The sequence below is a fragment of the Arachis duranensis genome, chromosome 3 (assembly GCF_000817695.3).
Source record: "Arachis duranensis cultivar V14167 chromosome 3, aradu.V14167.gnm2.J7QH, whole genome shotgun sequence".
Lineage (NCBI taxonomy): Eukaryota > Viridiplantae > Streptophyta > Magnoliopsida > Fabales > Fabaceae > Arachis > Arachis duranensis.
In genome coordinates this window covers 57,512,554-57,526,812 of record NC_029774.3, presented here as the reverse complement: position 1 = coordinate 57,526,812, position 14,259 = coordinate 57,512,554, and the positions used below count along the sequence as shown (strand labels likewise).

The following is a 14,259-nucleotide window of genomic DNA, read 5'->3' as shown; positions in this document are numbered from 1 at the left end:
TCCACGAGCTGAGGCTTTTCTTGGAGTTGAACTCTAAGTTATGACGTGTTTTGGGCGTTCAACTTCGGATCATGACGTTTTTCTGGCGTTTAACTCCAGACAGCAGCATGTACTTGGCGTTCAACGCCAAGTTACGTCGTCAATCTCCGAATAAAGTATGGACTATTATGTATTGCTGGAAAGCCCTGGATGTCTACTTTCCAACGCCGTTGAGAGCGCGCCAATTGGAGTTCTGTAGCTCCAGAAAATCTATTTCGAGTGCAGGGAGGTCAGATTCCAACAGCATCAGCAGTCCTTTTGTCAGCCTTCTTCAGAGTTTTGCTCAAGTCCCTCAATTTCAGCCAGAATTTACCTGAAATCACAGAAAAACACACAAACTCATAGTAAAGTCCAGAAATGTGAATTTAACATAAAAACTAATGAAAACATCCCTAAAAGTAGCTTAAACTTACTAAAAACTATCTAAAAACAATGCCAAAAAGCGTATAAATTATCCGCTCATCACTAATGTAGCCATATTGTTGCCCAGGTTGAGGCACTGTGTTGGCATAGAATTCCATCACCAAGCTCTCTACCAGTTTCTTTGGTGGGTTGCATAGAAGTGACCAACCCCTCTGTTCAATCTCAATGTTGATTTCAATATGCTCATTCCTCCCAGTTGAAACCCAACTTCTAGAATGATTTCCCTCTCACTCACCCAACCATAGAACTGATTTTGGTTGAATGCGGAGAGGAACTTGTAGTCATTAAAAGAGCTTGAGGATCCAGAGGTTGGTTCCTTGGTTTTTCTTTTCTTTGAGGCTGAGCTTTTTGGTGGTGCCATTAGGTTGAGAGAGTGTGCTTGAGGTTGTAAAAAAAAATGGGGGTTGCAAGAAAGAGAAGGCAAAACAAGGTTTTGCTCCAACACCAAACTTAGGACTTGATTGTCCCAATCAAGAAAAAAAGGTAAGGGATAATAGAAGATGAAAAGAGAAGTGAAGGTAAGGGGTGTAGAGATTGTTGAAGTGGGAGAGGAGATGGGGAGTGAAGCTTTTATAATGGGTGGATGATGTGGTTTGAAGGGTGGGAAATAAAAGGGATTAAATGTTTTTCCACTTTGGGAATTGGTGCCTAGCGTGGGAAGAGGCGCCAACTTTTTTCTCAGAGTGTCTTCTGCGTGTGTTGAGTTTCAAGGTGCAAGTACACTTTGATTTCCTTGTTTTGTGAGTTGTTTACCATGTGGGCCCCATCTTCTCTCCTAAAATTGAAACTGAACCCATTAGTAATGACAAAATAACCCCTTCACATTCCTTCTCATCAAGAATAAATTGGATTGCAACTGATGGGTGTCCCTTGGGACACCAAACTTAATTCTTTGGCAACTTAATAAATTGGTTTCATCATTGTGTATTTTCTTTTGATTCCAACTCCTCTGAACCCATTAAATCACGTTCATGTTCTTACCCAAAGCATTAAGTGCTTTCAAATTGGGTGACTTGGGCTACTATGTGATCATTGGTGGTGGCCACACCAAACTTAATCTCTGGGCTTACTCTTCAAAATCAACTGTTAATTATTTGTAAGCCTAGATTAAGTGGGTGAGAGACCACACCAAACTTAGCACTTTAGCTAGTTCTCAGCCCATTCACTCATCATTAGTTATGCATTCATCAAGTTGTAACTCCCAAATAGAAAGAATTAGGAGAGTGTAAAGAAAATCTAGCTACCAAAGTTAACATCAAACTTTCTAACCTACAGTTGTAAATTAATCCTAATTACTGGAAGTTAAACTATCTAAAACAGCATAATTTAAACTACTTCTAAGAAAAGCAATTAAATAAAAAAGGATAAAGTGTTGGGGTGCCTCCCAAGTAGCGCTTCTTTATTGTCATTAGCTTGACATTCCTTCATCTTTAGCTGAGCTTGTAGCTCACTCTCTGCTCTTCCAAGGAGCCTCCCAAGTAGTGTTTGAGTCTATGGCCAGTGACAGAAAAAATTCTCTGAGTCTTGTCTTCCATGAGCTCCACATAACCATAGGGAAACACTTTGAGTATGGTGAAAGGTCCTGACCATCGAGACTTAAGTTTTCCAGGGAAGAACTTGAGTCTTGAGTTGTAGAGTAACACCTTCTGTCCTTTAGTGAACTCCCTTCTTGCTATCTTTTGGTCATGCCACCTTTTTGTGTTCTCTTTGTAGATTTTTGCATTCTCATATGCTTGATTTCTAAACTCTTCCAGTTCATTGAGTTGCATTAATCTCTTTTCTCCAGCAGCTTGCTCGTCAAAATTCAGTAGTTTTAGAGCCCAGAAGGCTCTGTGCTCTAGTTTAACTGGCAAGTGGCAAGCCTTGCCAAATACTAGTTGGTATGGTGACATCCCAATGGGGGTCTTGAAGGCTGTCCTGTAGGCCCATAGAGCATCGTCTAGCTTCTTAGACCAGTCCTTTACTGAGCTTCTAACAGTTTTTTCAAGGATTCGTTTCAGCTCTCTGTTGGAGATCTCAGCTTGCCCGTTGGTTTGTGGGTGGTATGGAGTTGCCACTTTGTGCTTTACTCCATATATGAGAAGGAGTGGCTCGAGTTGTTTGTTGCAGAAGTGTGACCCTCCATCACTAATGAGAGCTCTGGAAACTCCAAATCTGCTGAAGATATTCCTTCTCAAAAAGCTTATCACAACCTTGTTGTCATTTGTTGCAGTAGCTATGGCCTCTACCCACCTTGAGACATAATCAACAGCCACCAATATGTAGCTATTTGAGTAGGAAGTTGGGAAGGGTCCCATGAAATCAATTCTCCATACATCAAATAGCTCCAGCTTTAGTATGTATTACTGTGGCATTTCATTCCTCTTGGTTAGATTACCAGCTCTTTGACATTCATCACATCTTGACACCATTTCCTTGGCATCCTTAAACACTGTTGGCCAGTAAAATCCAGATTGAAGCACTTTTGCTGCTGTCCTTTCTCCACTGAAGTGACCTCCATATGCTGATCCATGGCACTGCCATAACACTTCCTGTCCTTCTTCATGGGATATACACCTTCTTAGGACATCATCATTACACTTTTTGAACAAATGGGGGTCATCCCAGACGTAGTGTTTGGCATCCTTGATTAGCTTCCTCCTCATGTGCTTATTGATGTTAGTTGGTAGCTTCCCAATAGCCTTGAAGTTAGCTATGTTTGCGAACCAAGGGGCTACTCGAATCATCATCAATTGTTCATCAGGAAAGCTTTCATTTAATGCTACTTGCTGCATTTCTTCTTCTTGTGGGATCCTTGATAGGTGGTCAGCTACCTTGTTCTCTGCTCCGCTCCTATCTTTAATCTCAATATCAAATTTTTGGAGCAGCAGGATCCACCTTATTAGTCTGGGCTTAGATTCTTGTTTGGTAAGCAAGTATTTGAGTGATGCATAATCAGTGAACATAATTACTTTTGAGCCAATGAGATATGATCTAAACTTATCAAAAGCAAAAACTATGGCTAAAAGTTCTTTCTCTATGGTGGTATAGTTCCGTTGATTCTCATTAAGGACCTTGCTAGCATACTAAATAACATGTACTAGCTTGTCTTTCCTCTGTCCTAGAACAGCACCAACAATAAAATCAGATGCATCACACATTAGTTCAAAAGGAATATCCCAGCTTGGTGGTGCTATAATAGGTGCAGAGGAGAGTTTCTTTTTGAGTTCATCAAAGGCTACCATGCATTCTCTATCAAAAGCAAAAGGAGTATTTGAGACAAGTAGGTTGCTAAGGGGTTTTGAAATCTTTGAAAAATCTTTAATAAACCTCCTATAGAACCCAGCGTGTCCCAAAAAGCTTCTGATTGCTTTGACATTGCAAGGTGGAGGTAATTTTTCAATTACTTCCACTTTTGCTCTGTCTACTTCTATGCCATCTTTTGAAATCTTGTGACCAAGAACCATCCCTTCAGTCACCATAAAATGGCACTTCTCCCAGTTTAAAACCAGGTTGGTTTCTTGACACCTTTTTGGCACAAGAGAAAGATGGTATAGATAATTAGAATATGAGTTCCCAAACATAGAGAAGTCGTCCATAAATACTTCTATGAACTTCTCAATCATATCTGAAAAAATGGAGAGCATGCACCTTTGGAATGTTGCAGGTGCATTGCACAATCCAAATGGCATTCTCCTATAAGCAAAGACACCATATGGACAAGTAAATGAAGTTTTTTCCTGATCCTTGGGGTCTACAACAATTTCATTGTAACCCAAATATCCATCCAGGAAATAATAATACTCATGTCCTGCGAATCTTTCAAGCATTTGGTCCATGAAGGGTATGGGAAAGTGATCCTTCCAGGTGGCTTCATTAAGTTTCCGGTAGTCAATGCACATATGCCATCCGGTCACCATCCTTGTGGGTATCAGTTCATTCTTATCATTTGCCACAATAGTGATCCCTCCCTTCTTAGGGACTACTTACACCGGGCTTACCCAAGGGCTGTCTGAGATGCGGTAGATCACCCCTGCTTGCCACAATTTCAACACTTTTTTCTGAATCACTTCATTCATAGTTGGGTTCAGCCTCCTTTGTTGCTGTCTTGAGGGTTTGACATCCTCTTCAAGTAAGATTTTATGCATGCACATTGAAGGACTAATTCCCTTTAAATCTGCAAGTGTCCAGCCTATGGCATCCTTGTGTTGTCTCAGCACTTGGATAAGTTCCTCTTCTTGTTCCTTACTCAGACTTGAACTTATGATTACCGGGTAAGTGTTGTTAGCACCCAGATATGCATACTTCAAGCTGGGTGGTAAGGCTTTCAGCTCTAGTTTTGGTGATTCTGCATCTTTGTTGTTTGTGGTAGTTGGCATGATTGAGTTCCTCATGGTTGCTTGTGGTAGTTTTTCATCTGGTGCTTGCTCCAGCTCAATGCTTTCTCCCCATTGTTCTTCTCCCATGACTTCTTGAACTACCTGTTCCATGGTGTCTACCAGCATGCATTCTCCTATGGATTCTTTGGGGTAACTCATTGCTTTAAAGACGTTGAAGACCATTTTCTCTTCATGTAATCTCAAGACTAGTTTCCCTTTCTGCACATCAATGATGGCTCTAGCAGTAGCTAAAAATGGTCTTCCTAGGATAATTGATGTGTTGGCCTCTTCTTCCATGTCCAGCACAACGAAATCAGTAGGGAAAATGAATTCTCCAATTTTCACTAGCAAGTCTTCCACCACCCCATATGAAAACTTAAATGTTCTGTCAGCCAATTAGAGTGCCATTCTTGTTGGCTTGGCTTCCTCAATCTTCATCCTTCTCATCATGGTTAGGGACTTGAGATTTATGCTAGCTCCCAAATCACACAAAGCTTTCTCAATAGTGATGTCCCCTATGATGCAGGGGATTTGAAAACTCCCTGGGTCTTTCAGCTTTTGAGGCAACTTCTTCTGTATGATGGCGCTGCATTCCTCAGTCAATACTATGGTTTCTTTTGCCTCTCAGTTCCTCTTTTTGGTTATAAGCTCCTTTAAGAACTTGGCATAGAGTGGCATTTGTTCTAATGCCTCAGCAAATGGTATGTTGATTTGGAGCCTCTTGAAGATCTTTAGGAACTTAGAGAACTAGCCATCCTTCCCATCTTTTCTCAGCTTTTGTGGGTATGGTACCTTTGGCACATACGGCTTCAAGACTGGTTTTGGTGGAGGTGAAGCTGGGGTCTCCCCTTCATCCTCGTTCCCATGCTTTGATGCAACCTCTTCATGATTATCTTTGCTTGGGGCTCCTTCCTCTACAACCTTCCCACTTATTAGAGTTATGGCTTTGCATTCCCCTCTTGGGTTAGCCATGATATCGCTGGGAAATGTGTGTGTGGGAAGTGGGATTTGCTTGGACAAAATCCCCACTTGTGCTTCCAATTTTGAGATTGATGTGCCTTGATTTTTTCGATTTGACCTGTATTCCTCTTGAGTGAGGAGACTACCCCTGTAATTTAGCATCTAGCCTTCTGTCAGTTTGTGCTTGTCTGTCCATGAGTGAGGAGACTACCCCTGTAATTTGGGATGACAGTTGTGCTATTGCAGCCTCTATCCTCTCAAAGTTGCTCTTGATTTCGCATGGTTGCATAGTTGAGGATGGTGCATCTTGATTGAGGTTGTTGTGTATCAGTTGGTTGTTATGGTATGATGTGTTTTGTGAGTTATGGTAGGGTCTATGGTTCCCTGTTTGATGGTTGGGGTTGTGGTTGGGATGCTGATTTGATGGATAAGGCTTGTTGTGGTCCTGGTTGTGGTTTTGTTGATTTCCCCACCCAAAGTTTGGGTGGTTCTTCCAACCTGGGTTGTATGTCTTAGAGTATGGGTCATATGGTGTTCTGGATGAATTATTCACATAATTAGCTTGTTCCCAGTCACCTTCAGATTCTGATGCATTCCCTTCTTGTTAAGGAGTTTGGTCTTGAATGACTGAGGCTTGGTTGGCCTCCATCCTCTTGGTTAAGGTTGCTATTTGTGCTGCAATTGCCTTGTTCTGAGCTAACAAAGCATTTACAAAATTGAGTTCCAGCACTCCCTTCTTCTGAGTCCTTTTTGAGGCATAGAAATACTCATTTTCAGCTACAGTCTCAATGAAATCTATGGCCTCTTCAATGGTTTTCTTTTTATTGAGTGAGCCTTCTGAAGAATGATCCACTGCTTTCTTTGCTTCATAGGATAGTCCCTCATAAAAGATATGTAGTTGTACCCACTCATTGAACATTTCTAGTGGGCATCTTCTTATCAGATCTTTGAATCTCTCCTAGGCCTCATAGAGTGTTTCTCCATCTTGTTGTCTGAAAGTTTGCACCTCAGCTCTCAGCATATTGGTTCTTTGTGGAGGGTAAAATCTTGCAAAGAATCTGTTCACGACCTCCTCCCATGTAGTTAGGCTATCCTTGGAGAATGATTCTAACCACTTTGCTGCCTTATCTCTAAGTGAGAAAGGGAACAAGAGTAGTTTGTAGATGTCAGGGTGTACCTCGTTGGACTTTACAGTATTACATATCCTCAAGAATGTGCTGAGATGTTGATTAGGGTCTTCTTGGGCACTTCCTCCATATGAGCAATTATTCTGAACAAGTGTGATGAGCTGAGGCTTCAGCTTAAAATTATTTTGCATGAATTGTTGGCTTTAGGATGCTGCTGCCACAGTTTCCTGGGTTTGGGTTGATGTAGGAGCCTAAAACTCTCCTTTCCTGCCCATCATGATTGACTGGGCCTTCTCTGGCATGGTTATGAACTTCTTCCTCATGGTGATTCTCCATATTCTCCTCCATGTTTGTTTCAAAATACTCTTCCTCTTCCTCAGCACCAACAACTCTCTTCCCTCTTACTTCCCTCTTTAATCTAAGGAAGGTCCTCTCAGGTTCAGAATCAAAGGAAGTTGAAGCCCTGCTTCTCCTACCTGTCATACAACCAATCAAGGCAAAAAGCAAGAAAGAAAAAAATGGATGAAGAAATTACTATTGTTAGAGTGGTTGTTAGTGTGAGTGGTGCAATTGATCAAACAGTTAGAAGAGTGAAAATATGGACACTAAATAAGATAATCAAAGAAGAAGGAAATAGAGCTAAAAAATGCTAAATAAAAGAAATTAAAATAACAAGGAAATTAAATTTCTTAATCTAGCTCTCCAATAAATTTAATCACTGTCAAATTTAAGCCAATCCCCGGCAACGGCGCCATAAAACTTGATGATTCTCTAATTCAAACCCCATTCAAAAATTAGTGAATTAGTTCTTTTGTCAAGTGCACCAAAATTATCGCCAAGTAATATCCCACAGTGGAGTGGGATCGTATCCACAGAGATTTGCAAATTCAAGCAGTTTTAATTGATTGGTGAATTAGTCAAGCGGATCAATAAGATTGTGAAATGCAGAATTGTAAATGACATAAATGTAAATGACTATAATATAAAGAAAAGCAATAAAGTGCAGAAATGAAAATTGCAGAATGTAAAGTGCTGAATCATAAATGACTTGAATGTAAATGGGAGTGGGGAATTGCTGAATGTAAAAATTAAGCTGTAAAGAAATGGATAGATAAGAATGGGGGAATTCATTGAGATTGGGAGATGTTGTTTCTTTGGATCAAATCTAGCTTATATCTTCTTCAATCATGCAACTCATTGACCTCTTGGCAATCATGATTGATTGAGCCCCAATCCCTTGGTGACTCAATCTCTCAAATCCTGATCAATAGCCAATTCCTTGGTCTAATTGCTCATGAAGAGAGATATGCTTGGTCCCTGATTATACCACACACCCTCATAGGTCCAGGTAGAGGGAGGATTATATGTCACATATCCAATCACCAAAACCCAGAATCTACTCAAGTGTGAGAAGGGATTTCAAGCATGGTTTCATGTTTCCTTTCCCAAGGTTCCCATGAAACCCAATTGCATTCAATCTCTTTCCCAAGATAATTGAACACTAAGCATTAAGAACGAAATTCCTTCTAGCAAATCAAAGAGAAAATGAAGAGAAGAAGAATTTCACTATTATCAATCCATCAAGTACAACAGAGCTCCCTCTCTTAATGAGAGGGAAGTTAGCTACTCATAGCTTGAAAAGTACTCAAAAGTGGAGTGTAAAAGTGGATCTAAAACTAACTGCTTAACCCCTCTTCAGTACTCCTTGGGGGTATTTATACTACTCCTAGTAAAATAAAAGAATTACAAAAGTGAAAAGGGAAAATTACATTTTGGAGGGAAAAGAAAACACTCAATAAGCGTGACTTCTTAGCTGGCGTGTGGCTGGCGCTTTACCGACGTGTCACGTGCCCTTCAAAATAGCTTGGTGTGCCACACTCAATCCTTCAAGTGGCACGCTCGTCTCTTTGTCAACCTTGGCGTGCCACGCCTTCGAACTCAAGTGGCACGCCATAGTGGAATTCTTGTGTTGGCATGCCACGCCTTCGAGCTCAAGTGGCACGCCCTTTGCTTTTTCCACTTTCCTTTGCCTCTGGAAACTTGAACTAGCATGGCACGCCCAGGGTCTGGCGTGCCACGCCCTTGTTGTGTGCTTGGCTAAGCTCCTTTGGAAAGTTACACTAGCGTGGCACGCCCAAGGTCTGGCGTGCCATGCCCCTTTATGAGTAAGTGGTTCCTCTGTTTGGCGTGCCACGCCACAAACTCAAGTGGCACACCCCAATGCTTCTTTGCCCTCTAAAGGACACTGGCGTGCCATGCCTGGTTGCTCAAGTGGCACACCTAAGTGAAGAATAGTGAATGGCGTGCCACGCCTTCGATACAAGTGGCACGCCCCATGTAAGTGGCCTCCTTTGTCCTATCTGGAAACTTGTACCAGCGTGCCATGCCTGAAGGCTCAAGTGGCACACCCATGCATTTGTGCATTCTTCAAGCTTGGCGTGCCACGCTTGGGTTCTCAAGTGGCACGCCCAAGTGACCTCTTGGAGCTGGCGTGCCATGCCTTTGACACCAAGTGGCATGCCAAAGTAGAAGTTCTTCTTGAGATGGTGAGTTGGCGTGCCACGCCCATTTGCTCAAGTGGCACGCCCATAGTAGTTGATGGGTGAGGCGTGCCATGCCCAACCTGGCGTGCCACGTCCCTTTTGTGTCCTCCATTTTGCTCTCTGGAATTTTGTACTAGCGTGCCACGCTCAGTCCCTGGCGTGCCACACCCATATGCATGCTTGAACTTCTTCTATGGAATTTAGTACTGGCATGCCACGCCTAGCTCCTGGCATGCCATGTCAGTGCATTTTTGCGGCGTTTACTCCAAGTGGCATGCCAGTTCCACACGCCCAGCTTCTTGTTTGTCTTCTACCCATTTTTGGATGCCTTTTTCACCTGAAATTCAGCATAACTCATCTCAAAGTAGTGTACTATAATATTCATCAAATAATGCATGAATCGTACTGATCAAATGAGATTTATGCTCTTTTATGGTCTTCTTTATGCAAGAAAGAAGGGTAGATGATGCAAGTCATCACTCTTCCAATCCCAGTCGTCGGTGTAACTCTCAGAAATACACGCTCTCCCACTTCGATTTCCAATGGTTTCCTTCTCTGATCCGCATAACTTTTCTGTCGACTCTGTGCAGTTAGAATTCTATCCCGAATCTTCTCAATCTTCTCAGTAGTCTCTGCTACTAAATCAGGACCCAAAATGCTTACTTCACCCGATTCATACCAACAAAGTAGAGATTGGAACTTCCGTCCATATAAGCCCTCATACAGGGCCATCCCAAACTCTACCAATAGCATGTAACGATCCCAACTTATGGGTTGATCCAATACACACGCCCTTAGCATATCTTCCAATGTCTAAATAGTCCTTTCCGACTGTCCATCCATTTGTGGATGATATGCGGTATTGAGACATAGCTTCATACCGAAAGCCCTTTGGAAAGCTCCCCAAAACCTTGATGTGAATCGGAGATCACGGTCCGACACTATGCTCGATGGTACACCGTGCAACCTTATGATCTCTTTAATGTACAATCTCGCTAACTCCTCCATAGAATAGTTTGCTCGGATAGGCAGAAAATGAGTGGATTTGGTTAAGCGATCCACGATCACCCAAACCGCATCGAATCCTGACCTAGTCCTTGGTAAACCGGTCACAAAGTCCATTGGAATTCCTTCCCACTTCCATTGAGGAATCTCAAGTGGCTGTAGCATTCCCGATGGTTTCTGATGCTCTATCTTCACTTTCTAACACGTCATGCATTTGGATACCATTGTATCTACATCACCTTTCATCCCAGACCACCAGGACATCTTCTTTAAGTCATAATACATCTTCGTGCTTGCTGGGTAAATGGAAAACCCACTGTTGTGAGCTTCCGACAATAAGTCTTGCCTCAAACTTCCGACATCCGGTATACAAATCCTTCCTTTTTACCTCCACAACCCTTCCTCATCCTTAGCAAACTCTCCATGCCTCTTCTTGCCAACTGGTTGAAATAGTTGCTGAAGTTTTTGCTTATCTTGCTGAGCCCTCTGTATTTTCTAATTTAAACGTACTCAAAATCTGCAACTGATTCAAATAAGCTCTTCTGACAACTTCTCCAATATCCAACTTAAGGTCTGCAAACTTATCCACCAATTCCTCTTCTTTGATTCTCATCCAAGCAATTGTCAAAGACTTCCAAATCAATGCGTCTGCCACAACATTCGCATTTCTAGGATGATAACTCAATTCAAAATCATAATCCTTTAGCAATTCCATCTACCTCCTCTGACGCATATTGAGCTTTTTCTGATCAAAGATGTACTTGAGACTCTTATGATAAGAAAAGACATTAAACCTCACTCTGTACAAATGGTGTCTCCAGATCTTCAATGCAAATACAATCGCTGCTAATTCCAAGTCATGAATTGGGTAGTTCACCTCATGCGGTCTCAGCTACGCGATGCGTAAGCCACCACATTCTGGTGTTGCATCAACACACAACCTAAACCCTTCAATGACGCATCACAATACACTTTAAACGGTTCATGCGGTTCTGGCAAAATCAAAACAAGCGCTGAAGTTAACTTTTGTTTCAAAATTTGAAAACTTTCTTCACACTCCGACGTCCATACGAATGACACCTCCTTCCTTGTCGACTTAGTCATCGGTAGTGCACTCCTGGAAAATCCATCAATAAATCTCTGGTAATATCTGGCTAGGCCCAAGAAACTCCTAACTTCCATCACCGTCGTTGACCTTTCCCATTCCATCACTGCTTCTACCTTAGAAGGATCCATCGTTATTCCTCCTTTGCTCACCACGTGACCTAAGAACTTCACTTCCTCTTTCCAAAACTCACACTTGGACAGCTTAGCATACAATTTCCGATCCTTTAAGATTTGCAACACAATCCTCAAATGTTCTTCATGCTCCTTCACCATCTTAGAATAAACTAAGATGTCGTCTATGAAAACCACCACGAATTTGTTCAAAAAGGGACGGAATACTCTGTTCATGTAATCCATGAACACAGCAGGTGCCTTCGTCAACCCAAAGGACATCACCGCAAACTCGTAGTGTCCATAGCGCGTCCTAAATGTAGTCTTAGGAATATTATCCTCTTTCACCCTTATCTAATGGTAACCATATCTCAAATCAATCTTGGAAAACACTCCAGCTCCTTGCAGCTGATCCATCAAGTCTTCTATCCTTGGCAGCGGGTACTTATTCTTCACAGTCACTATGTTCAACTGTCGATAATCGATACACAGTCTCATTCCTCTATCCTTCTTCTTCACCAATAAAACAGGTGCTCCTCACAGAGATACACTCGGTTGAACGAACCTCTTGTTCAGAAGCTCTTCCAACTAAGTCTTTAGTTCAGCCAACTCTATCAAAGCTATCCTATACAGCGCAATCGACACTAGTCCGGCTCCCGGCACCAAATCAATCGCAAATTCGATCTCCCTTTAAGGTGGGAATTCAGGAATATCTTCCGAGAACACTTCCGAAAAGTCTCTAACTATCGGGATTTGATCTAAGTTCTGGGAGTCACCCAAAGCATTAGCAGCCAACAAGATATAACCCTGACACTCTTCCCCACTACAGTACATCCTTACAGAGTTTAGGTAATAACCCTCAGCTATCACTGCTCCATTTTCCCCTTCCGGCGTAAATCAAATTGACCGCTCAAAGCAATCCAACAAAACTCGATTCTTTGACAACCAATCAAACCCCAAAATCATTTCCATTCCAACCATTAGTAAACAAATTAAGTCATGCACAAGGTCTCTACCCTGAATCTTGAAATCTACTTGTCTACAACCTGACCTAGTCATAACCGTCTAATGCGGAGTATGTACATGCAATTCAAATGCCAATTCTGAAACTTTCAAGCCTAGCTCCTTAATTTTAGCAAACGAAATAAATGAATGCAAAGCTCCAGTATCATATAATGCAATGAAGACTTTATCACCAAGTAAACAATTACCTCTCATCAGAGGATCCACCTTAGTAGTATCCTTGGCGTTCACAGCAAAAACTCGCCCTTGATGTTAACTCTAACCCGCATTCAGGTTCTTCCCACGAGTGCAATCCCTCACAATGTGACCAGAAAAACCACAGTTGAAACAACCACCTATACCAATCTTGTAAGAGTCGTATCGATGAAAACGCCCATAATGTACACAAGTCAAATCTGGAGAAATCTTACTTTGATTTCCGTTCCCTTTAGCATACTGAAACTGATTATGAGTGTTCTTTCTGAAGCCTCCTTGACCTTGAGGCACATGTCCTCCTCTCTTGAAATTCTGCCCCTCGGCTGAAAGTACTTGCCACGTCCCCTACTAGAGTTTCCTCTATGAGTGTCCTTTGGCGAAGCTACTGTCTTTGCATATTCTTTAACAACTCTCGCCTTGTTCACCAAATCAAAGAAAATACAAATCTCCATAGGAGCCATAACAGTCATGATGCTATCCTTCAAGCCCCTTTGGTACTTGATATACTTCCAGATCTCGTAGGTCTCCGGGGCACACTGACACACCCTAGAAAACCTACAAAGCTCCTCAAATCAGCTATTGTAGTCTGCCACAAATAAGGAACCTTGCTTCAGCTGCATAAGTTCCATCTCTTTTGCTTCCCTTGCAGACTCAGGAAAGTACTTCTTGTAGAAGGCCGTTTGGAATACATTCCAAGGAATATCAGCATTCTTAAGCTGTAGCAAGTGGCATTCACCTTTCCACCAGGGCTGAGCCTCTCCCAGAAGCTGATACGCAACAAACTCTGCGTATTGGTTGTTTAAGACATGATGTGCTTGTAGTGCGTGCTCCATGGCATGGAACCAGTTATCCGCATCTGTAGGATTAGTTGAACCTCTGAAACTTGGAGGATGAACCTTGAGAAGAGTATCCAAGGTCATCGGAGCACCTCCCATATTATCCCCATTTCCTTCAGCATTATCATTTCCATTTCCATCTCCGTTTCCATTTCCAGCCAGTTGGCCTAACCTCTTCACAGCTTGCAGAGTCGCAACAGCATTAGCCTCCATGGTGTTCGCAAGATTCGCCATTGCCGCCATGAATTCGGCATGGTTATCGGCCAGTTGTGCATTTCTATGCTCAACGTGAATGTGTACGACCTCATCTGCGAGTGGCCATTAGGGTTTCTGTCTACACCAAACAATCGATATCAAGGTGATCAGTTTCAATATCAAAATTCTAGTGCTTCAATTATCCCAAAAAAACACTCACAAACAAGCATGCTATGCATATATCAAACAGATAACCTAATAACTTCAAAGAAAAGACACACAGAGTATGCAATGAAGTACAATCGGCCCACCCTTCAGGCTCACGAGGACGAACCGC

The 14,259-nt window shown here is 42.2% G+C and overlaps 2 protein-coding genes across 2 annotated transcripts; both read right to left on the bottom strand.

Annotated features, from left to right (window-relative positions):
• Window positions 1–10,263: 10,263 nt before the first annotated feature.
• LOC127745521 (uncharacterized) lies at window positions 10,264–13,361 on the bottom strand. Its single transcript, XM_052258308.1, has 3 exons — window positions 13,107–13,361; window positions 11,527–12,027; window positions 10,264–10,653 (listed from the first exon to the last, which is right to left on the bottom strand). The coding sequence occupies exons 1-3, from the start codon at window positions 13,359–13,361 to the stop codon at window positions 10,264–10,266; spliced, it is 1,146 nt and encodes a 381-aa protein (XP_052114268.1).
• Window positions 13,362–13,463: 102 nt separating this feature from the next.
• LOC107479014 (uncharacterized) lies at window positions 13,464–13,970 on the bottom strand. The gene has a single exon (XM_016099168.1). The coding sequence runs from the start codon at window positions 13,968–13,970 to the stop codon at window positions 13,464–13,466; it is 507 nt and encodes a 168-aa protein (XP_015954654.1).
• Window positions 13,971–14,259: the final 289 nt, after the last annotated feature.

Excerpts from the sequence above, each read along its gene's own strand:
- LOC127745521 (XM_052258308.1), bottom strand. The coding sequence starts at position 13,361 with ATGACTGTTATGGCTCCTATGGAGATTTGTATTTTCTTTGATTTGGTG. Across the intron at positions 12,028-13,106 it reads TAAAGGGAACGGAAATCAAA|ATAAGGGTGAAAGAGGATAA; the intron begins GTAAGATTTCTC and ends GGTTACCATTAG. Across the intron at positions 10,654-11,526 it reads CAAGGAAGGAGGTGTCATTC|AAAGTGAAGATAGAGCATCA; the intron begins GTATGGACGTCG and ends ATGACGTGTTAG.
- LOC107479014 (XM_016099168.1), bottom strand. The coding sequence starts at position 13,970 with ATGGCGGCAATGGCGAATCTTGCGAACACCATGGAGGCTAATGCTGTT.